General features: G+C 36.0%; 2 protein-coding genes across 2 annotated transcripts in view; one reads left to right on the top strand and one right to left on the bottom strand.

Moving 5' to 3' along the window:
- The window catches only part of INSYN2B (inhibitory synaptic factor family member 2B), a 31,283-nt gene extending 25,552 nt beyond the window's left edge, over nt 1–5,731 (top strand). Inside the window, exon 3 of the mRNA XM_032212177.1 lies at nt 5,551–5,731. Within this exon, the coding sequence (XP_032068068.1) occupies nt 5,551–5,731 (181 nt within the window). The remainder of the gene's footprint in view (nt 1–5,550) is intronic.
- The window catches only part of DOCK2 (dedicator of cytokinesis 2), a 299,490-nt gene that overhangs the window by 188,896 nt on the left and 84,672 nt on the right, over nt 1–25,922 (bottom strand). The window contains exons 26-27 of the mRNA XM_032212175.1: nt 21,753–21,901; nt 14,934–15,029 (exon numbers count right to left, since the gene is read on the bottom strand). Coding sequence (XP_032068066.1) covers nt 14,934–15,029; nt 21,753–21,901 — 245 coding nt within the window. The remainder of the gene's footprint in view (nt 1–14,933; nt 15,030–21,752; nt 21,902–25,922) is intronic.

Genomic DNA, 25,922 nt, shown 5'->3' with positions numbered 1-25,922 from the left:
GAATTCTAAAATATTGTCCCTTGAATTTTCAACTGCATCATTCAACCTCAGCACCCAACACTGTTCTTTCATAAAGAGAAAGGCTTGATTCTTGTTCTTATTTGGGATTTTTTTCTTCTAACATCCCATCATATCAGACTAACATTATGAGACAGTATATTTAGATCAGGGGTGTCAAACTTGTATCATATTGGGACTTTGTGGCATATTGGGACTTTTTCCTTCTTCACTAAACCAGGAATATGGGCATGGGCAGTGTGTGACATATCCGGCTTGCGGGGCAGAAATTTGACAGCCCTGCCTTAGATTATGTTATTCTAACATATAAAATATTAGGGCTCAAAGATTCTCAATGGAAAATCTAGTTTAAAAAGAAGCACTGATAGTTTACAATGGATAATCTAAAGATCCTTCTGCAAAAATGTCGAAGTTGCTAATTATATTATAGATTTAGTAACTCCGATTTAAATTTTACCAAACACGATGCACACAATGAGTCCCATAGTTTATTATGTGACATATATAACGATAACACAGCATCTAGCCTTGGGTCACCTATTATTGCTCAGTACTGGGGCAATATGCAAAACAAAATCAAAGGTCATGTATCAATGAATAAAAGCAACAAAGCAACAACAGTGACTATGAGAACATTTTATACATGGACAAAGCTGATCCACAAGGAGTGTCAAGGCTACCTCTTAAAATGGAAAGTCTTTCATGCAGATAATTATTTTATTTTTTATTTTTGCATTTTAAAGTCATACAATAGTTGTCTATAATGAGAACATCCTGAAAATATACAATTTAATAAACCAATAAAGTCACAATGAAAATTTGCCAGCAGGAGTATCATCACCTCTTTTGATTAAAATGCAACAAAAATGGTTAAGCCAAACAGCTTGCATCAGAACCAATGCAAAATCTCCCTCAATACCACAGCTGTATTCAGTCTGCAGATCTATATAGCACATTTACCGTATGTCTTTGAACATTACATTATTACAATTATTCTGCTTCTTTTAGCAAAGATTCCTTGGCTTCAGATATACTTACAGTGCAATTCTATACATATCAGCTGAAAAGTAAATCTCATTAAGTTCAAGGGGCTTAGATCCAATGAGGGTTATTCCAGCAGATATAGGATTGTTGCTCCCAATTGCAATCTTAAGCATATTGTTCTAACACTGTTCCATTAAATGGAATGTGGCCCTCAATAGTGCTACTCTTGAGAAAGGAAAAATACTCAGGCAGATAGAACTAAAAAGGCATTGAGCTGCAGCATTTTTATTTTGCCTTCATACAATAAAATGGCAATGAGAAAGTAAATAGTAGCATTACATGTATTCTGTCCATCAATAAAGCACTGCTTTTGCTTTTCATTATAATTCCTTATTAAGGAATTCCTTCTAATTCCACCACCACCACTACTGTCATTCTTAGTTTATCACACTGGTTTATTTAGACTGGGGAATAGTCCTTGATGAGCATATTTCTTGGTTGCTCTTGATGCAAACAAAGGATGTTTTATTCTGTTCACTTATTGTGTTGTTCTTTGAGTTGGGGGAATTTTATGAAGTTATTTGTCAGTATTTTAATCACACAATTGATGTTTTATTTTTTGTTATATTACCTACAATGAAGAGATCAGCGATGAGAAATAGTAAGCCCAACCTTAATCCTATCATTAACTTCCCACATCAAAATCCCTTTATCAGTGTTGTCTATGTCAAGAAACATTTTCCTTTGGCATACTACTCCTGATCATGTAGTATCTCCCATTAACTAATAATAAAGCTGTTCCATTATAAAGCAACTTATAATATCTCATCTGGGCCATCTAGAAGACTGGCCAGAAGAATCAACAATCATCCTAATTCATTTTCAAACTTTTTTTATCAATTTATTATTTTCATAAATGCTATTTTTATAAATTTAAATATTATTTTTATAAATAATTCAAGGACACAATCATACATAATACTCGTTTCTCCTTATAATTTCTCATAGCAAAACCTGAGAGGTGGGCTCGGCTGAGAGAGCAACTGACTCAAAGTCACCCAGCTGACTTTCATAGCTAAGGCATAACTAGAACTCCCAGTCTCCCAATTTTAAGCTTGGTGCCTTAACCACTAGATCTAACTGTCTCTCCTAATGTAATCAAATATTGTAATCCACCAAGAATAGCTGTACTATGAGATGGGGAGCTATGTAATTATGATTAATAAATAAATAAAATAAGTGGCACATTACAACTACTTCATATTCTTGGATCTAAGAATTCTTAGTTGCTCATATGTTTTAGACTGATTCACTGATCAATAATATTTGCATATATAAATGCAGCTGAGATTTTGGGGATGTTGAGGCAACTTCTGATTTAATTTAATGGACAAATGTTACCATTTCATTCAAGGAAAGGCTAGCTTTATTATTTTCTATTTCATTTCTTATTAAATGCAGACTACCACTGCCAAAAAACCTGCCAAATAAACAAATGGATCTTTAAATCATAGTCCTGCTGATTAAATTTGCCCTCAGCAATTAAAACTGTCCCTTACCAGTTAATTTGCTATAGTATTAACTGATTAATTTCCTAATTAAACCTTGCACGTATATTTCTGCAGTTGTACATCATTTTAACTTAGTGTCTTATAAGCAGAATACTCACTGGATTAAGAGAAAACTTGGGAGAACTAAACTGTACAATACAACAGTTTTAACTTTTGTTGTAAAGCAAGCCTTGATTTAATAAAAATAATGAGCAAAACGTATAAAACATCTTTGTACCATATATCATTTGATAACCAGCTGCCCTGATTGTTAGTCTACTTCCAGCTGCAATTCAAGGTATCATCACTTTTAAAGGCCTGCGGGGCATGGGTTCAGTCTACCTGAGGAATTGTCTCACCCTGATGGGATTGGCCCACTCCACCTGCACTGGCAGAGGGGACATACTGCATATCCCATCACTCAAGAAATTTCAGCTGGTGGGATCCAGGAGAAAAGCCTTCTCTGCTCTGGCCCATGCCCTCTGGAACATCTTAGCTCTGGAAGAGAAATTAGCTCCATTTTGTAAGAATTTATGACTTGGCTCGCCAGATGGCTTGGGTACCCAATGGGAGAGCTTCCGATAGGAAGTGGTTGAGTAATTAAAATTCAACCCCACCTCCCCCTGTGTTTCCGGAAACCCTTCTTTACCATCTTGTGTCCATGATTTTATCTGTTAATGTTTTTTTGTCTGCTGTGTTTTTTACGATGGACATTTTAATGGTTTTTGCTATTTTTATCTTGTAAGCTCTCCAGAGTCATTGGATATGAGATGGGTGGCAAATAAATTTCATAAATAAGTAAATCACATGACACAATTTTAAAGGATTATGGAAGAAGTCTACCTGGGTTAGAACAGAGGTAGATTGTCATGCTTTGTTTTTGTTCATGGGACACAGAAAGACTTTAGAAAGTTTAGAAGCAGAGTATGAAGGGAAAATTGGAAGTCTAAAGAAATCTTCAATCTGTCTAGAGACATCTCCTAATAACTCATAGAACTCAGGACACCTAATCGATGCTCTACAGAACTTCAGGGATGCAGTTCTCATATTAATGCTAGTTCTTTATTGCTTTTCTGAGGTGAGGCACACTTGTTTCTCATCTTTCAAGTTTTTTTAAGGTTAACAACTTATTTATACCACAATAGAGCTTTTAATTAATCTTACTTTTGCAGTCAACTGGCTGTTTAAATTACTTGCTTAGGTGATTGTTTAATCACATGTGCTAAGATTTCTGCTTTTTTCCTCTAAATCTTTTTGATATTAAGCTTTACATGAAGGAAGGGATTTATGCTCAGAGTTGCCATTGTCCAAGCACCCCACATTTCCCTCACAAGTATTTCCTTCTACATCTCATTTGGAGAGTTTTTCAAATACTATGAGTAATATTTTGGAGTAAGGGGATGTTCAATTGTATAAACATAATTTTGTGCATTGTCATCTAACCCATAACATAATAATAGAAAGTAGACACAAATTCATTATAATTTCATAATTATCAGTCACAAGGAAGGAAAACAGTCCTCTGGGATCTTTTGTGGTAACATTTTTTTTCTGCTGGACCCTGTTGAAAATACAATATTTAGGAAAGAAATATCGTCTTTATAATGGTTGTCTGCCAAATATGAACTTTGTCCTTTATTTTGTTTTCCCAAGAAGAAGTACAAAGCTTATTTATTGTAGAAAGCAAGAAGATGTTTATAAATCGAAGTATCTACCTGACTCCACTATCCTGTTTTTATTATAGCCAGTCAAATATCTCTTGGAAAGCCCAAAGTTAGAACTGGAGAAGCTTTTGAGTGAGAAGCAAAATGTTTTCAGAGAAAAAAAAACACAAGAAAGTCTTTTGGAAAAAGCAACTTTAGGACAACCATGATCTGGATAATTGAAAATCTCCATATACCTCTCTTGGAAAATTCATGAGGAGATCATGAGTTTCCAGTTTTCATAAGTTACATTTCCTACAATTGCTATTAAGAGCATCTTGCTTTTGAGACTGCTCTATAAAATGAATGTTTCTAGCATTTGTATGTTTTAGATGTTATAAGTAGGACTACAGGTTTAATTAATGTATGTGTTGGATTAGTTAAGTCAAAATATTACAACACTGTACTATTAGCCTGGGGGAAAGCCTACCAAATCATTGGTTCTATAACTTTTAGGTGCATATTGCAATATTAATCAACGAGTACTGTAGGCATTTCCAATTATTCTGAAACTGATTATTAAAAAAAATGATTTTAAATTACAAGCATTTAAAATCTTAACAAAAGCAAGTATATTCTATCCTTTTTAAAATTAATCCAGGAGAAAATAGCTTTCTTAACAGGTAAGCATTGGGCATTGATGAAAGAAGAATGTAGCTTCAAAAATTTTAAAAGGAATAAATTTGATACTTTGCTCTGCCAAAACTAATTATGGTTTAATGAATTCAAATTACTTTAATTGGGTTGAAGACCTGTTGATTACATTACCATTTGTTTACAGCTGCATAACATACTTCGAGAGAGTGCTTGTTTAAAAATAAAAAATAATCTCAACATGGGAAAAAATCTGAGTTCTGTGTGTGTGTGTGTGTGTGTGTGTGTGTGTTGTTTGTGTGTGTATGTATGTATGTATGTATGTATATATTCTAAAAAAATTGCATCGCTCCTAAAAGAGAAATGCATTTTATGTAACTGTTTCCTTTATCTTTAAACAAGTTAGTAATCTTGATATTGCTGATTAACATGAAATAAAACATATAGAAGATTAACCTTAAAGTGTTTCTTTTTGCATTTTTATAAAATATTTAATTACCGCAGGCATTTTAATCTGTCAGATTTACTAGAATATAGGACAATTTTGCATTAATTGGGAGGGGATTGGTATAAAACATTCCATGTTTAGAACTATAGACAATACAAATTGCAGTTATGTATTCCGGTCACCAAATTGTTTTCTAACTTCAAAAATAGCTTCAAAACTCACACATTTTTTTTCTCCTGGTTTCATTATATAGTGTAGAATATGACTTCAGACAACAAGAAGATAGATTTCACCAAGTTTTGAAAGCATTGGATCAAGTGGAAGAGAGTCCTGTTTTGGTGACACTACAAAGACAGCCATCTGATCATCCAGTCCCTGAGAAACAGGAAATAAGAAGAAAGGCGAAGAAAAAGAAATGCTTCTGGTGGATTTGAAAACCTTAAAAGATGGTATCAAACTTAAGATTTAGTCTATATCACTCTTGGCCCACCGTGCATAGACTTTACATGTATGATCCTCATCTTCTCACATGCTCTGATTTTCTTCATTTATTGATTTGCAGTAAATCTGCTTTGCCATGATTCCAATTTTGGGATACAAAAATAATGTCAGCTAGGAAGTAAGGGAAATATCAGAGCATGCGGTCCATTCAGGAAAATAAAGATTTATTTGAATGCAGTGTGAGCCAAGTGGAAAGCATTATTGCGTGGTTGTGGCAGTGGTGGTAGTAGTGGTGGTAGATATATTGGTCAGAAATATGCCTTTTCTAAATCCATATTGAGCTCAATCTAAAAAAGTCAAAACTCATACAATGTAATGAGAAAATCACTCACTTGGTATTCAGATCTGTTCTGTTCTGAAAAAGAGGACAAGCAGGCCAGTAAAATGAAGCCTTATCTGTCCTTCTTTCCATAACTTCCTTACCAAGCAATTATGTCATCTGAACATAACACGAGTATGATGGAAATAGGAACTTGTTTAGCCAACTTGATTCAGGATTTTCTGGAGCTGACAGGTTTCTCTTTATATTTATTTATTTTTTAATAGCTTTGTTCCCTGACAAATTGCTTTATAGCAATTCTGTATCGATTGTACCAAAGTGCACCTAACATATTTTTCATAATGTATTTGTTTTAAATAATCAAAGCTAGCAGTCAGCAAAAATGTTGAGACAGCAAATATGTTAAAATGTTAAGAAATAACTTTTTTTTATTCCAGCTTAAATACCGAATTTTATTAGAGAAAACGTAGCTTTGGGGTGAAAGCCCTATATAACTGTAGAAATCCATCAAAGTCATAGCACTCCTCTTAAAACAAAAAGCATTGAACTATTAATACTTAAACATTTTGTTTTTAAAAAAACTTACTCTAAAATTAGTGTATAGGTAGTCCTCAACTTATGACCACAATTGTGCCCAAAATTTATGTTGTTCAGTGAGAAATTAGTTTGGTGAGTTTTGCTCCATTTTACAACTTTTCTTGCCACATTGGTTAAGTGAATCACTGCAATTGTAAAATTAATAACACCATGGTTAAGTGAATCTGGTTTCCCCATTAACTTTGCTTGTCAGAAGGTTGCAAAAGGGCATCATGGGACAGTGCAACTGTGATCATTGTGAGTCAGTTGTCAAGCATCTAAATGAAATCACATGACCATGGGGATGCTACAATGGTCATAAGTGTGAAAAATGGTCATGTCACTTTTTGTAGTGCCGTTACAACTTTGAATGGTCACTAAACACACCTTTGTAAATCAAGGACTACCTGTACTATATTTTACTAGGAGGAACAAAAAAAATGTTTGGATTATAAAATAAAGTGTATTATTAAGAGAGTCATGCCAGACTAAAAGAAACTTTCAGGGAGATTCTTGACAAAAGCATTTACTCAAGGGACAGTCTCTTTGATTTAGGGTAATTTCCTATACAACAAAGTTCAGTCACTGTAGAAGAAAAGGTTTTGCAAACTTTCCTAATATGAGAGGCAATTTGTCTCCTATTTAGAGGAGGTCTTACGTTCTAAAGGGAAAAAAAGATCTAACTCATGAATTAGAGTCACATGAAAGTGAACAGAAATCAAAATTGAAAACCAACACAGAATAATATAGTATTGATTTATTTTATTTGTTCATTAAATACACAGCAAAGTTCTTCATTCCTCTGGGACAGATTTCTTCAGAAATGATAATCTGGAAGGAGGACAGAACTGGCAAACATGAATCCTTGTCTTTTCATTCATTTGAAAAAGAATCTGTGAGATAAAAACCTCTAGTTCATAGAAAAGGGGTTCTTTCTACAATATATATGTTTTCTAGATCTAATTAAATAAATGGAAACATGGAAGCAGTTTGTTTTTTTGAAAACTTCATGAATAGGAAAAGGATTTGTATATTGGGGGGGGGGATCAAACTCACAGCCCACAGGCCAGATGCATCACACAGTGGCCACAGTCACCCTGGTTTAGCAAAAATCATGTGACAACAACATGACACTGCAAGTGTGACACCTTTGTTCTATATAAATTGAAAAATAGCTTTATTTTATTATTATAGCTAACTAGGCACAGTATACTGTATATATGACCACCTGAAAGCCAAAAAGGGGTAAATTCAAATTCTGAATATTTATAATATAGCAGATTATCAACAATACTAACAATTTTAAATCAGACAAAGAAAAAGAGAAAGCACCCAGGGTTTTTATGAAAGATATTTCTTAGCTTACACCAAGAGTTTAAATCAAAATCTTGTTTCCAAATAGTTGGGCTAAGTAATTTAAAATTTTAATCTATTTTATAGTTGCTGATCATGAAAATACTATGTGTAGTTCTGTGAAATTAAATATTTTTAAAGGACTAGACAATTTCATTAAATGCAAGCTCCAAAATACTGAAATTACTGGCAGCCATGGACTCAAGTTATTGATGGTCTAGTAAAAGTAAAGGCGTTTCAACAGCTGTACTTATTGAAATAGTGGACTATTTTCACAGCTCCAAATCCCAATAACCGAGCAATCACATGAAAGAAGCCCCATAATGTTCAGCAGTCTATGTTATCATGACTGGCATTCAGCTTCAAATTGCAATCCATGAATGATCAGTTCCTATTGTCTGTCCTTCAATCCATAATGGTGAATACTGGCATCCTAACCAAGATGAGGCACCATATAATCCAAATTTGAATTTCTTTGCTGGATCTAGTCTTATCCTATAGGACAAGCAGTATGTAGAGCAAAAAAAGAAAGGAAAATGTGGCTTGTTGGATTTGTAACAGCAATCTCTTTTAACAGTGGAAGAGAATCGTCTACCTCTTTCGTTCCTTTGATCAGCATTGAGAAAGATGGACAAGAAAGCCACCTATTAATGAGACAGATCCAACACTTCACACCTTGCTTAGCCTTGCTGTTAAAATTTAAAAGGGGGAGAAACATGATCTAGTTTAATCTAGCAGAAGCAACTACATTGGTAGGCGCAAGTTTTAAGAAGAATTTTTAGGAAGGGGAAAGATGAGGCTCTCTAGATCTTTAATAAATTTAAGAGCTATTGATATCAGGTTTATTGCTCAATATTGAAAAGTAGTCATTTTTCCTCTTTTTAAAAAGTGCTGATAGCTAATATCAGTCCATATTCAGAAGAGCTTAATAGTAGGACTGCATAAACCTACTACCCAGGTATAGGTTTCAATAACACGAGTTGTATTCAACTTATAGTATGCTATGAAAACATGGGGGGAAAGTAAGGAGGAGAAACATTTGTAAAATATTGTATAGCACATATTGCATATCTGAATTTATTGTACTTGAAATTACTTTGCTCAGCAGAGAAAATTATTTTCTAGGAATAAAACTGGAAGAATAAAACAGTCTTCTTTGAAACACATCTTCAATAAAATGATTATTCCCACAGTACGATAAATACCTTCTCCTTTTACTCACAGCCACAACTCTTGATAAATAGGCAGCAGACTCTATATAAATTACTTTCCTGATGAACTGTACTAATCAAATATAATGTTTTGTATTTCTAGATTCTTTTACTGGCATAATCTCTTTTGCAATAAATTGACATATTTTCTTCTGTCTCAGGACTCAATAATTTAAGAGCTATGTTTATGATGATTGAAGTTAATGCAATTATTCCAACTAGAGTGAATGATTCAACAGCTGTTTTCCTAACAAGTCTTTCTCCTTACCATTTTTACAGGACATGATGAAAATTCAGTTTCAGAATGGTATTCTTTGGGTGCAAGGGAGCTAAGGTTTTCAGAAATTCTCCTTTTATTCCATAATGTTGAAAACCATGCAGGGAACAGAATGACCTGAACACCTGCTTACAGATCTGCATCAAGAGTCAGTCCTCCTGCCTTTCACGGCCTGTTCAGTGGCCATCTGGACCAAGTAGCTGTGATGAGAGTTTCTTTTTAATCCTAGCTCTTTCTCTTTTGTTTTTTCTTCTGAAGGAGCAACAGTAAATCTAATTGGCCCAAATAGCTTTTTGTAAGAAAAGGCAACTTAGATGAGGAATAACAGAATATGATCAGCAGCACTGTAGAACCTCGGACAAGTATATTCCCCTATCTGACCATTTTATCTGAGATAATACAATGAATTCAGTTGGCTTTCATTTAAGACAGCATTTTTTAGGACTCGTCTTGTCCTCTGCAGCATGGCTATACATCTTATCAACGCAAGTAGATTTTTAAAATCCTTTAAAGTTAACATACTATATGATTTGTCAAATTTACAGTTTCATGGAAATGCTCTCTAAGTTTCACAGTGTTTAAAAATTGCAAAGTGTACTAAATAGCAATTCTTGTAAGACAGGTTCCAAAACTCTGCTGTCTACATAGGAGCATCTAACGAAACCATTCAAATATCATTTACTATAACATTCACCTCTCTACCTAAGCAGTTATCACTTATCTTCAAGTATGTTAGTGATACCTTAAAAAGTATGAAGAGTATGAATACTCTTTGGAAGAATAAAATGCAAAGGGCAACGTGAACAGGCTTATCACAAAGAAAGCAAACTATAATTCTGTTCTTATCCACCAGCTTCACGTGTCAGAAAAGTATAGCACAAATGTTTTACTTTCATTATTTTATCAAATGATAAGCAAGTGGAATATATTATTTTCCTTAGATAATTTGCACATTGTTGGCTAACCATGACATTTCAGAGCATAAAACAAAAGGAAGCCGATTACTCAGCAGAGTTTATCTGTCAGAATCTAAAGCTAAATTAAGATTGGCATAAGGCAACAAAGTAATCCAACACGCTTTTCAATGTCCTACTAGCAAATTCTGTGAATTACATTAGCCACTGCTTCATAATCAAACAACATTATTGCAGAGTCATACAACTGGAAGATTGTCATCCCTGAATTTTGCTTTTCCCCAATCATTCAAATATGTCTAGGCATGGTCAACTTTAGGGATGTCCAATTATCTGACCAATCATGGCAATGTATTCAGAGTAAGCATTGCAAGCTCTTGACCCAGCCATTCTGGCTCAACAGCAGATGATCCCAACTGGACAACAAACTTATCTTCCATGGTTAAGCTGCTAACAGTGCTGCCCCAATTCTACATTTGCACCTTTTTACAATTACTAATATTGCTAATATTATTATTACTCAAACAGCAATATATATTGTTTACATGAATAATAAATTAATGTATATTCTTATGTGATCAAAAACATATTAATTAAGATACATCCTGGTGCCATATATATTATCCTCTAATTGTACTTCATGCCTGAATGTCATAGGGTTTTTCCCATGGGCAGCGTTTATTAGGAGGCAATGAAACACATGTGTACTAACACTGGATGGCAAAAGTTTTGTCTAGTCTGCAAAGGGCTAGACTGCAGAATATCTCTAGTCAGCATTTGGCATTCTCTGAAACACAGGTTAGTTATTGTGTTTTGCTATATACAACCCAATGCATCATTCTAAAACAGTGTCCCCAACCCCCGGTCCGTGGACCGGTGCCGGGCCGTGGAGTACCTGGCACTGGGTCCCGCGCAGCAGCCGGGGGCCATGATCGCTGCAGCGGCCGGGGGACATGATCGCTGCAGCGCAAAGGCTCCTGGGCCGTGCGCAAAAGCTCCTGGGCCGTGCGCAAAGGCTCCAGGGAGAGAGCCCGCGCTGGTACGCACGGGATATATAAAACAATCAATGGTCATCGCGCAACAACGGCCCCCCCACCCCTGCGCGCGCTCAGCGGGCCACGGTTAAAATTATCAAAGGTTGACTGGTCCGCGGCGATAAAAAGGTTGGGGACCACTGTTCTAAAAGGCAGAAATAATTCCTACGTGCAAGTAATTAAGTGGATCAAAGACTGTCAGTTGTGCCTCCCTCAATAACTAAGAAAGAAAACTTCTAACTCCATTGTTCGTGGAATTAAAATACTTTTACTTGTTATGAAAAGATGGCCAGCGAAAGTAAAGCAAGATCTGAGCCAGAAGGTGCGAACCCATACATATCAAACAATTTCCCAAAACCCCTCCCCCAATGACCCCATCCCAGTGTCTGCAATCAGCAACTCTCTAAGGTGTCATGTGGGTTGCATCTCCAGACAGCATCATTATGTTGGTATGCAAGAAGGTTGACCTTGACCAGGTCGAAACACCAGGCATCAGCATGCACAGAAGATGGTGAGAAGAAAACTCCCTTTACCATATCACCTCCATTCCCATTTATTCCCATCCCAAATACCATGCCCCCACCCCCTCCCATTTCTATGGCAACCGATAGCAAGTAAGCAAAACAGAGGCTGACAAAGACAATGAGGCTTCAGAAAAAGGCATCAAAGTTAATCTTCATATTATAAATGTGATATAAAGAAGTGGAACCAATTTTTCTAGGTTAGGTATTTCCACCTTGGATAAATGGAAAAGGTGAGTCATTATCCAATTTGTCAGGTCGTATTTAAGCAGAAGGCCTTGAATGCCACGCAGATAAGATGTCATATAACAGTGATTCTAAAAATTATGAAAACAGAAGCAACTGAAAGGAGATAAAGATGACTAAAAAACACATTAACTACAATGTTACACATCTAATGAATACGGTAGTTTAAGACAGTTGCATTTGATTTAGTGGTCTCCAGATCATTAAATTACAACTCCTATTATCACAAGTAATAAAAAATTTGGGCTATCCTGGCTTGAAATGATGAGTTTAGTGCAGAGGCACCAAGCTGGAAAAGATCCCATTAAAAGAATATATAAGCAAAAGATGAGGAATGACATTTGTGGAAAGTGTATCCAATACAATGTTCATTATGCATGACACCTTTCCTAGTATCAGTGGAATGCTAAGTGGTGCTGACAACTCGAAATTGTGAATAAGCTGCAAAATGCAGCCTAAGCCAAGAATATCATGACCTAGAAAAAGGAACCTGCCTGGACCATCTCAAGCAACCACTGGACACTTTAGATGAACATCATTTATTCCTTTATTTATAGTACCCCTTTTATTTCATGAAAGCACAGACATCTCCACTGAAAAGAAGGGGAGGCCTAAAACAGATCTCTAAAGTGCAGCTGTTGACATTATTCAAGGAGATGTAATAGCTTTGGGCAGATTTCAACAAATCACCTTCACAGTTCTCCTGAGTCATTCTCCCACTAAATATTAGCTACTTGACTCAAGCCCAACTCTGCCTCTTCAGTTAGCAGGCTTGTGCTTTGCAAAGTACATTTGAATAATCATGCTCTTATACTTGATATTGAAATGTTTGCAGCAGGGCATTATTGTCACTAATGAAGACTGCACTTTAGTGAACTTTCGGTAAATTCAGAAAAAAAAATCATTTTGCTAACTTTCCTCTTGCACACCAATTATCTGTATAGCAAAGGTTTGAAAGAAGGTGAGATTATTTTCCACTTTAATTTGGAATTCTGCCAAGGCATCTCAGAGGAAATTCTTATTCTCTATAGGTAACTAAACAAATGGCATTTTAGTAAGATTTAGCCACCATCTGGAACAAGGTCAGAGATTATGCAAAGCTATACCATGGTCAGAAAGAGTTTTCCTTACTCTTTGACTATTCATTTCTGAAAAGTGGCTATTTCCTTGTTTCACATCTTAGATAAGCAGATGGCTAAAATGTATGAGTAGCATTTGCACATGTATTTTTTTAAAGGAGAAATGACATAATTAAAGAGACCAATTGAATTGACGTTCAGAAGTGGGATTACCGTAACTTGCATGAAAAAGTTTTAAACTATGTAGACATTAAGGCAATTTAACAATCAAATGAAGGAAAACAAAACTGAGGTTTGACAGCTTCTGTTCAAAGATCCTTTTTACCAAAACATTCACAGATTACATTAATAATACATGTCATGCACTGCTTGAAATCTAACATACAATGAAAAGTAGACATTAACTCAGTGGGAATCACATTGACATCATGATGATGCCAGAAGACAAAAGCAATAGTTTGGTAGCCATGGCCACAATAGATGCCAAAAATAAATATAAGGGGTATGTAAATGGAATTGTATTCAGAACAAATCTGAACATAAAACAGCTCTTGTGAAAACAATATTCAGAGGTAAGTCAATATCAGCTGAGATATTGTTTATAGCAAATAAATTTTAAAGTGTCTATATTTACAAACTGAAAATCTGAAAAAGCAGTCTTTAAAACTATCAGACTGGTCATTTTTTACCCTTGAATATCTCAACACTGTTATCTCTAGAAATGGTTCATCAAAAACAGAAGAGGAAAAAACTGGAATGTTTTTTATCTTAGTGATACTTTTGTGTTTCGAAATATCAAGCTTACTGAAAACTACTCAATCTTCAAAATTTGTATCTCCTTCTTCCATAAAATGATTGGTTTTCAACCCTTGATGACACACTTATCCAAGTGGCTCTTTGTCAGCTACACTGTGCTGTTAGGAATGGTTTCTGCTTTCTGACAGCTGAAGAAACCAAGAATGAGGTTCTATCAGGATTTTGTGGCCTTCTTTCGACATAGCAGCCGATTCTTGGCCCACAGCTGCTTCTTATATCCAAAACAGTTGGATCCATCTAGGTATTTGAGCCAGTAGATGGAGTTGTTAAACTTATTTAAATTGCTTTCTTCATCAAAATAACATTGGCTATTCTTTCATTTTGTAAAATACAAATAGAGAGATGAACCAAGCCACATTGTAAACTACAATTGACTAAATAGGACATGAAAGATACTTTCGCCTCATAACCATATCTATCTGCATATCTAGCTTTGGAGAGAAAAAATTTGATTGGGAAAAGTTTCCAATGCCAAAATAAGGAGACATTTCTCAGGCTTCTCTTTCCTATGGATGATGGAAGCCCACTAAAGGGCCCTGCCTTGAAAGACAAATTTTCTCTGCCTGACTCCTTTGTATCTCTCATTAATTGGTGATACTTCTGTGCATATCATATCCCAAGCAGTAGTTGGTTGCCAATTTTTTTACTACCGGTTCGGGCATGCTTCCCCCCACGCACTCCTGCGCATGTGCAGAAGTGTCTGGGTGAGTGGGTGGAGCCTCCTACCCCTGCTACTACCGGTTCGTCCGATCGGGGCCGAACCGGGAGCAACCCATCTCTGATCCTAAGCCCCGGTAATAAAGTACATTTACAAAATGAATGACTCACGATTAAGGGGTCATCTCTTCCCATTCTAATGACAGTCCTGTTAATGATGCGCAGCAACTGGATCATTATTTCTTGTATGTGCTGATAGGTTGATGCCTGTAAAAAAGAATGTTTTTTCAAGATAATAAAAAATAATCTATAAATAAAATACATTCGTCAACTTAATCCATATCATACGAACATAATATTTAGCAGCATGAAAGAAACTAATCATACACTCACTGATATTTTACACTGCTATTTAATGCTATTTGATCCTTAAGATAGTCAGAAGATTCATTCTCACATTGTTCAAAAGCATGTGTCAACCTAATCATGTCCTTGACATATTCTCCTTTCAAGGAGGATTTTTTTTGTTTATTGGTTTGTTTTAGGTTTTTTTTCTTATAGTGAAATATTCAAAGATGCAACACATCCTGCCATATCATCTGCATAAACTCCGCACAGTCCAAGTACAATATACAGCATATCATTGAATACTGGCAATAGTTAAACCCACAGAATTATCTCCAAGATTGTCCCAGAGGTGCTTTTTCAAGACGCAACTGAACTTTCTTGCTTTTGTTTGAAGACTTTTCAATTCACATCCAAGAAGCTTCTTCAGCTCTGACTAGATGGTGGGGGATGGAAGGATTTATATTCCTTGCAGACGGCTGGTTATTTGCATTGTTTTAGAGAGTTGTTTAGGCCACTTGGAGGTTTATCTGTGTCCTGAGTAATGCAGGTTACCCATTTATAGGGTCAACCAATTGCATTAATTAGGTGACCCTGAGGATACAGACAAACCTCCAAATGGCCCCAACAACTCTCTAAAAGAATGTAAATGATCTGCTCTCTGCAAGGAATATAAATCTTTCCATTACCCATCATCCAATCAGAGCTGAAGAAGTTTCTTGGATGAGAAGGGAAACATCTTTTTTTTAAAAAAAAAAAAAAGTCCAGTTGCATCTTGAAAAACGCATTTTTGAATCAACTATGACCTGGATGAATGAGAATCACTGTAGATATCTCCAAGATTGTGCTTAAGTGCCCTTTTAGTATCCTTGCAAAGATTTTGCATTCATTCATTCATCAAATTTGGAAACTGTCCATCTGAGTCATAGGGCAACAAAGATATTACATGTTCAATAAGGGAATTTAATTTTATGTAGCAATATTTTTTTTACTGTTAAACAATGACTCATTGGCTTCTTTTACCATTCAATAGAATGGTAGATAGAAAACTGCCAACTTTTCAATCTCTTGAAAGAATCTCAATTTCAAAATGCTACTAGGTTGTACACTTTCTCATGTGTTTGTTCTACAGGATGGGATTTTAAAAAAGAATTCACAACTCAGTCTTTTGTTAGGGGAAAAGCACGTGTTAAAAATTAAAACTTTCATTATCACAAGTATTTAAAGACTCCTGAAAGGATAATTCTGTAGTCTTCAATCCCATAATGCGATGAAATCATTTAGCTATTCCTAGTAGGAAAATAGTGGAAACCTAATCAAGAATTACGGCTAACTAGGGACAGTCACCTTAATGACTGTTTGGATATACTTAGGTATATGAGTTGTTTTTCTTTTCTTTTGTTTGTTATATCTTGGTCTGACTTTTTAAGGATTCATTTTATCCTGCTGTTCCCAGTTTTAAGATACTGGCTTTTAAATACTTTTATTATATTCATTTTATCTTTCCTTGAAAAATCTTGTTTTGAAAGGCAGTGCATTGTTCTTTGTAAATAAGCAAACCTAGGCTGGGTTTGCCTATTGCACTGAGTTATAATTTGTGTAGTTTGTATGTGGTATGAACCCATACAGGGTGATAAGATATAGCATGGCTAATAGCTTTACAAATCATGACTGAATAAGCTATGGTTTGGCACAGTGTGTGAACCTGGTGACTGGCTTTCAGAAATTTCACTGCCACCTACTAGGCACAATGAACCTGGTCATGTCACAGTGTTTTAAAAACTCATAGAAACTTATTCTAATTTACACCTAATCTGAGACACCCTGGAAATTTGAGGAATGACTCAAGCCATCTCAGATTTGAAGTTGATAGAAATGCCATGATTGAAATATCACACCAAGGGAGATTGATATTAGTCCTCATCTTGGGTGTTATATCAAAAGCACATGTAATTTTTATTTTCAAGAATTGGCAAAAGTCCTAGTGAAAGCACATCTCTATCTCCATGGATACTCCATCTGTATTAAAGTCACTGTAATTAAGATGAAAGGCTAGAATGTTAGAATAAAAAGCTATAGAATCAAAATAATTATTAATGGCTACAATATCCGGCATCTGAATAACTCTCCTGCATCGTATTATAAGTTGGATTCATATTTAATGCACCATTGGTTCTTTTGCATTTGTGCTTATAGATCTCTTTTATGGATTTCAGTACCTTCATAATTCAGCAGGATGTGTTATCTGTATGGAACCCTTTTCATTGCACTCTGGTTTAGAGTGGCTTTAAGTAGGTTACATAAGTAACTACAGTGGAAGGAAAGGTGATTGATGATTCTGTGTAGGACTCTACACATTATGGAAATTGAGCAATACTCTGCCTAATTTTTCATTGCTGATGCTGTATCCCTCCTAGAGCAGCTGAAAATGTATTTGTCTTGCTGTAAAAAAGTATCCTATGTGTTGAGAATGATGAGATGTGCCAAAAAAGGTATTCCCTTCCTTCTATGAAAAGGAATAGATATGATACTCTGAATGTCTTGGAGAAAATAATACCTAAGCTTGTTTTTGGGGGGGTTTATGGCTCAGTTTACTTCAGTCCACAGGACAGTTTCTTGTTTCTATAATTAAGCCATTGTTTCTGAAACTGTATGACCACAACTTTATTACTCTCACCTCCTAAGCTAATTACTATGGTTATATTTATACTCATGTCTAATTAAGTAATGCTTATGATTCTTCCCTCTGGCTGCACTCACTCAGATACTAAACATTGGCTCATTTTATCTGTTTATAATCTACACTGCCCAGAATTATATCTTCTGCTATGTCCTAAACTATGGTGACTATCCAGAAAGCTAACATCATGGGAACAGGGATTAGTATAGGCGGAGTGACTATTTACCATGTGGGAACAATAATTTTGCAAGGGACCTCATTTCTTTTCTTGATTGGCACCATCTAATAAACGTTAAGCAATCTCATAAAATTTCACAAAGTAGCAGTCTATTTTATATAATTTGAGACATTTTTTCTAAAAAATATAATTTTGGGGGATGTTTGGGTTTGACAGAGCATTGACTGAAGTTACAATCAGTGCCTTGACACCAATGGTCTTTGTGTTGTGGACCCTTCATTAACCCATCCTACATTAAATAGGGGTTTCCTGCATCGGTGCAACTTAAAATCTTGAAAAATGCTTTGCCTAACTTAATTAAGCATAAATACATAATACTCTTGACACTTTCCTAAGAATATTAAAACTTACAGATAATAGCCATGCACCTACTATTATTTCCCTAAGCCTTCTCAACTTCATCTTCTTTCTTTGATCAACTGTTATAGTGCCAGATGCCACAGTAGGGCACAGAGTTTTCCAAAAGCAGCATCTGGCTGTTTGGCAGATTTCCCAGTTCCTCTTGGCAGATCTGGCATTTTCAGAGGACATGTCATGTATTGCTGCTGGGTTTTGACAGAGTTTTCCTAAGAGGTTGTCCTCCCTTCCTCCCATCCACTCCCTCTGCCTTGATAAGTCTAACAAATACCTCTAGTCCAAGGCCTCTTGAGAGCTTTCTAATTAGATGCCCGCACTCTTCCCAAAAGAGCTCCTCAAAGTAGTTGCTGGCTAATTAGGTTAAAGTTTGTGTTTTCTCAAAAGAGACCCAGTTTGAAGCATTTACAAGTCAGCTTAAAAAAAACTAAACAAAATAAAAGCAAAGTTATAGATTTCAGATCCAGGAGAATATTTGTAGCTCAGAGTTGAGATGAGGGGTCTTTGCAGACATTTTATTACCTAAACTAGGTAACATCATCAGTGCGAGTCAGAGCTAGGACAAACAAGCATTATTCCATGGTTCAAAGAATAGAGAAGAGTAAGGAATGGATGAACTCCTTTGTCTTTAGAGATAATCCATGCAGAAGGAAATACATTCCCTGGGAGAATGTCTAAAGGATTACTGTTTATATGTGTGCAGAGATGAAATGCAGTCTCTTTTAATCACAATAAAAAGGCTTTCAGAATCAGGAATCTGAGATTTATGTAACATTAAGCATAATAATTAGTAATAATTAAATATAATAGATTGGTTTTTCAATACACACATAGCTTCATAAAAAAATCATGAGAGGCCCCATTTGCAATTATGATATGTGCATGTTGCTCCTTTTGACATTTTTAAAAAGTCTGCAGCCTATTAGACAGATCTCCATATTCATATCAAACCTCTTCATAACTGCAGGAGTAGAAATATTAAAGGCATCATTTAGAGATAGTGGCAGAGAGATGTTTAGTTCTAAGCCCCCAAAATAAACTTAGAATGTGATTTATGACAAAAACAAGTCCTATTTCACCACACTGCTTAAACAATAAAAATGTGTGTGTGTATGTGTGTGTGTCAGCTTCAACATGACTTTTTCCTCACTGAAGTGGAGCTTCAGTGGCCAATTAAGGGTTAGTGCAAACAAGCATTGTCAAAATTCTGTGCAGTAAAATTGATATAACAGATAAGAGACAAAACATCAAAGTACATTATAGGATCTATACCATGCTTACTCTATAATTATCCTTAATAACTGTACTTGGAGTGTCAAGGGGGTTCACATAAAGTTTGCTGCTATTGTAACAGATTAATTTATAACCCTAGATAATAAACCCAGCTGCAGATATTTATGGTGGGTGGTAGGAAGAAAAAAAAAAGGCCATGTAAAATCAAGTATTCTTACTATTTTTCTTGCTGAATGGCCAAGACCCAAACAAATCACTACAATCCATTCATACTTATTTGAGAAATAACTTCTGGGAATACAGTGAGATTGTCAAATTAAACCTTTTCAGGGTAGGTTGTGAGAAAGACATCTTTGTCCTTTTTTATAAATGCATGGTGGTAATTGTGGCAAAGCATTTAATCAAACTGTACTAACAATGCAGTGCTATTAAAGCATGAGGGGAAATCATAAATTAGGTTAAACATTTGCCACCATTAATTGCATTAGACCTCTGAATTGATTAATCTGATTTAAAACTGGGAAAATGAAGTTTTTGTTCACAGTTCTACAAGTATTCCTTTTCTTTTCATGCAGTATGTTTAACCTTCCTTTCTCCTTGACGAGTATGAGAAATAAATCAGGATTCCATTACACTTCTGTTGTTTCTGGATTGGTCACGTGAGAGCCCATATCATTGTTTAAAATAAATTCCACTTAAGTGAACAAGCCAGCCTCAAAAACCAAAGCGTAAAATTGGCTTGCTTTGCAATTGACTGAAGTTTATTTTAAATGACAAGTTTTTGATATATAGCACCACACCAAGAATCATGCAAAAAATGTAACTGAATCTTTGTTTACGTCCTCTGTCCATGTAATAGTAAGAGTGTGTACATGTCAAAGACTTGTCATTTAAAATCAGAGTTTTCACTCGGGGTACTTTTTGCTTATGTGCGTAATACCAGCCTTTGGTTTACTACTATGTGTGAATGCTACGTTTACTAGGTTTATTAATATTGAAGAAAAATGGATTACTAAATCCATGTTTAAACTTCAGTCAAGTAACTGTTCCATTTAGTGTCACTTCAAAAATATCAAATTTAGCAGTAAATAAAAAAGTGACACCCAGTTTGGGATTCTTTTTAGTTGATAGTTTCCATTATATTTATTGTACTGTAAATGTTCTAATGATTTCCAAACTCCTTAAAGCTGCCAAGAGTCCTACAGGCTTGCAACTGAGCATATCTGTAATGAATAAATCATTTCCTTTAACAGGGTCTGGTTTGATTCAAAGTGATCCAAAGCATAACCATTCATCTGCTTGGCATAAAAAAAGGAAAGTGAATAAATCTTAGGGAAGATGCTGAGATAATATCCAAAGAAGTGCTCTTTAAAAGATAAAGGAAAAAGATATGTGAATCATCTTTCAAAGAATAAAATTATTGCTATGCCAATCAAAAATAAGATCTGATTTTAGTTATTTCAAATCTCTGGCCAGTGGATGGATGTTGCATGTGTTTCCATGCTGCAATTATCAAGAGAATTTTTTTTTAATGGCTGACGTGTCACCATGGCGACTGCAGTCTGAAATCTGAATGAATTACTATCTGATACATGTTGCATGCATCAGATTATATCTAGCATCATAACAAACAAAAATAATAGTTGGAGACATATATAGGATCCAGCATTTTCATCAAAACGACAAAAACAATGCTGCGTGCTACATGTTCTTCCTCTTTCATACATGCATGAAATATCAGATGCATGCATAAAAGGGAAGAGCTTGCATTCATTAGACACAATGCTGTTTTACCGAACTCCTCTTGAACTCCTGCAGAGTCCTCTGGCACCACATTCCCCATTTCTGAAATCATGAAAATGACTATAATTCAGATTTGCCTCCACTGCCAACTTCAACCATTGACTGACATTAAAAACAAAACAAAACAGGGCAGCTGTTATGTAAGCAATGCTAGAGATTATTTTTAACTTTAGCCGAAAGGATGTTGCATGTCTGCAGTATATCTCTGTTCCCCACACCATGGTTTATGTGAATCTAGATTGATTATTTGGATTGTAAATAACTGGTACACCTTAATCAACACAGACTTGATAAACTGGAATCCGTTATATAATCCCTGACATTTATCGGTACTCACTGCATCTTGACAGCTGAGAACTTCTAGGATGCTGTTGAGTAATTCAATGCAATATTTTTTGTCTTGTGGTATAATTTGCATTTCAATACTTGGATCCAGTAATTCCTTCAGTTCTTTGGTAATTTCCGGGAGGAGGATATCTCTACATTCTGAAAATAAACAATTTGGTACTTAGAGGAGAAATCAAGCCACAAATATTTTCGTATTTACTGTTTTAAATGTTTACAATACAGCTCTCCCTGATACAATCATTCTTAATTGCAATTGGAGGACATTAAAATTTTACATTTTTAATTGTGAGTAAAGGATAAAATACAAAAGAAACAGATCTGCTGAATTATCAGAGGAACACTACGGCGACATCTCACTAACTACTGACGAGCTGCAGGCTTTGTGTGCCTTCTTTCAAAGTCCTCATTCTAAAATTTGTGATGTGCTCTCATAATTCCCTGGAGAAGATTTAAAATATGATGAACAGCTAAAAAGGGGAGCAATAAAAGATGCTTAGCAATGTAAACTGAGATAGTCTGCCTTGATTCAGTAATATTCAGTTAATATTGTCCACAGATAAAGTCCACACAATAATCAGTATTTGCCTGTAGAAAAGACAATGCACAAACAATCTGCTCTGTAACATCAATTCAGTATTTATGCTAGAGATTCAGTTTTATAAAATATGGCAGTGTGCATCTAAAACACATAAGAAAATGCCATCTATCACCCTCCTTTCCATGTATTTCATTACGTGCCACACATAACATTAAAAAAAAATCACTAGTCTAAATATTTCCTTTTCTGATGGAGTCAGCAGTACAGCACAGAAGAAAAATAGAAGAAAATATAAAATAATATGAAAAGATTCGGTGAAAAAATAATGCGACAGACAAAATTCCTTGCCTACGAATAATTTATAATTTCCAAATCTTCAAATGTGAACTAGCGCACAAACAAAACATTCCCCCACTGAAAGTGTGTTATGACTGAAGTAGAATGAAACTATTTTTCCTATGTTAATGGAAAACCTCAGTAGGAACTCCTCAGTTTTCTCATGCACAGTGATAGTCCCACAAGTTATATGATATGTTCTTTTTGTTCACTGTTCAGAATTATTATGATGAATTTGTGCATCTGAATGTGTGTGTATCTGTGTGTGTGGTGGAAAGACATTGCTATGACAGATACAAAAATGTTCTCTGGGTAGCAAAAATAGGAATGAATGAATGAATGAATGAATGAATGAATGAATGAATGAATGAATGAATGAATGAATGAATGAATTCTGCCAAGGATGTAGTATTGGAACAAAGTTATATATCAAAATTATGAGGAATGAAAAAGTTCTGAAAAAAAGAGAATAAAATCATCCAACAAGGTTTGGTCCTTGCACCAGGGGTGGGTTTCTCACCCCGTTCCAACTGGTTTGTTGGAATGGGGTCGGCGGCATCCACGTGCACGTGCACACTGCACGCATGCGTACTAGCGCCTGTGCGATGCTCCAGCTGCTCCTGGAGGATCGCGCAGGCGCTGTATGCATTCTGCGCATGCGTGGAAGCGCAGAACTCATCAAAACCGGGTAAGAAACGCAGGCGGGCGGGTGGATCCTTCGGCGTTCCCGGAAGTTACTTACTTCCGGGTTCGCCGACCAACCAGTTCGCGGGGACCGCCGCGAACCGCCTGAAACCCACCCCTGCCCTGCACCCATAAATAGTCTATTCTTGAAGGATTTGGATTTACTGAAATTAGATGAAATAGGGTCCAGGACGTCACTGAAGGGTATTTGTGGCATTGTTGTTTTTTAATTGTATTTATTTATTCAAATTGGATGCTGCCCATCTCTATGAGTCTTTGGGCAGCCCACAATCATAGAATAACAATAAAACAACAAAGTACAAAAATTAGAACAGTATAAAAATAACCACAAAGTAATTGACTGTGTGCCATCAAGTCATCTATGGAGAATCTCAGTCATTCAGGTCATAGTTGTCCCAAAGGTGCTTTCTCAAGAGATAACTGGATTTTCTTTGTTTTGCTTGAAGACGTTTCCCTTCTCATCCAAGAAGCTTCTTCTTCAGTTCTGACTGTTCAGAACTGAAGAAAAAGCTTCTTGGATGAGAAGCGAAACGTCTTCAAGCAAAACAAAGGAAGTCCAGTTACTTTTTGAAAAAGCACCTTTGGGAGTGCCATCAAGTCATTCTTAACAACTAGTGTCGCCCAAACCCTTCACGGTATTCCCATATGGATACGGGGCTTCAAGGATTGCATTGAAAGAAACTCAGGCTGCTTTTCTTAGAAAACTTCTGGGTCTTCCCCCTTGTGTTTGGTTTGCCCCAATGTACCTGGAACTGGGCATTCGATCAGTGGAATGTATGGCCTGGATTAACACCTTTAAATGGTGGTTTCGGTGCTTTTTCTGGCAGTTCCTGGCAGCTACCTCTCCCTGGCATTTGCAGACTCCCATATTTCTCACTGGGAGAAAGAGCTGCTGAAGAAACTACATCTGCTAGTTTTTACGGAGGATGCCCTGGGAAACTACGGCCTTAAGGACACCCAATTTAGGGTTGTCCAACGGCTTGTGGACACTGATTTACAATATCTACGACCCAGAGCCAACACAACTTGCTCCCCCCTGACCCTCAACCAACTTAATAATTATGGATTGAGGATGGCTTCCTATTTTTATACTTTAACCATTCCCAAGTATAGAAGAGCTTTTTCCTTAGCTCGCTCTAATGTCTTACCCTCAGCACTTTTGGATGGTCGTTTTAAGAGTCTCCCAATTAACGAGCGGCTATGCTCTTGTGACAGAGCCAAGGTTGAAACTGTAGACCACGTCCTTCTATTTTGCCCCACGTATAACACAGACAGATCTAAGTTACTGTCTCTTCTTGAAATCGTCCCTTCTAGACCTAATGGCTGTAATTTGTTTGTATATTGCCTTGGAGATGTCTCCTCATACATCATCTCTCAGGTTTCCAATTTTTTCGTAAGAGCTGTAACCATTAGAGGAGAACGCTGTAACTTCCCTTAGTTAAGCTTTTGGTGACTGATTGCTATGATGGTATGATCAATTCTCTTATGTCTCTTTTGTAGTACTCGTGTTTTGGTCTGTGACCGTAAATAAAGTATATATTATAACAACTAGTGTCATATAAATACATATTCTCTATGAACAAAACATACCTATGTGAGCACAATCCAAACAAGAAAGCAGACATAAAGCCTCACAGAGGAATTCCACCCACTCTATCACAAGGCATCAATAAAAACTCACGGTTGTCAAGGTCTTTGGGAACATTTTCAGGGTAAAATATGGAGGACCTAGTTGCCCTGGCAATCTCTGATACAGACTGAATGATAGATCTTTGAAGATGTATTAATGCAATCTATTATTCATAAATCCTAGTCACTGACATAAATGAAGTACTGTGCATTTGGCAAAACAAGTTTACTCCAATCTCTTATTTTAATTTTAAATACACATTATTGTGACCACTCTAAAGTTCATGAATAGTTCTGGGGATGGAGATGTATTCAGTATACATATGTGTTGTATATGTATATATCTGTAGGTGTATATATGTGTTGTGACTCAGCAGACGTCTTCTGTGAGACTTTTCAGGATGGAAGATTAACACTGCAGCTGGGGCTCGTTAGGGGCATATTCTGGGGATAAAAGGATGGATGGTGCCACGCCCTAGTTGCAGGAGTCAACATTCCTTGGTTCATTCAACATTGATTGATCATCAGTCGTGGTTTATGTGAGATACACTTGGAAAAGTGCTTTGTTTTCTGTAACCCTGATTCAAGAAGACACTTGGAGAAGTGCATTGTTTGTAAGAGTTTTTGTTTGGTATTCTGTTATCTTGTCAAAGACTTTATTTATGTTATTTTTGGGCTCGCAGCCAGTCTGAGTCGAGAACTGATAAAGAGAGTTCCTTTTAAGTTTGTTTGCCTGTCGTCTGTTTAACGAGCGGAGAAGGGGGGACAGAACATATATGTATGTACACACACATACATGTGCATATATGTATAAGGTGCATTTATTCCAGGACCCAATAAATAGAAATTTCTTGGTAGCCATCCAAGTTCTCAGTTGTTCTAATGCTTGCAATTCTTAAAAGAAAGTAAGAGGAGATGAATTGAGTACAATTATGCAGGCAGAGCACTAAA

The sequence above is a fragment of the Thamnophis elegans genome, chromosome 2 (assembly GCF_009769535.1).
Source record: "Thamnophis elegans isolate rThaEle1 chromosome 2, rThaEle1.pri, whole genome shotgun sequence".
Taxonomy (NCBI): domain Eukaryota; kingdom Metazoa; phylum Chordata; class Lepidosauria; order Squamata; family Colubridae; genus Thamnophis; species Thamnophis elegans.
The sequence above is the reverse complement of the archived record's forward strand: the minus strand, read 5'-3'. Positions and strand labels throughout refer to the sequence as shown.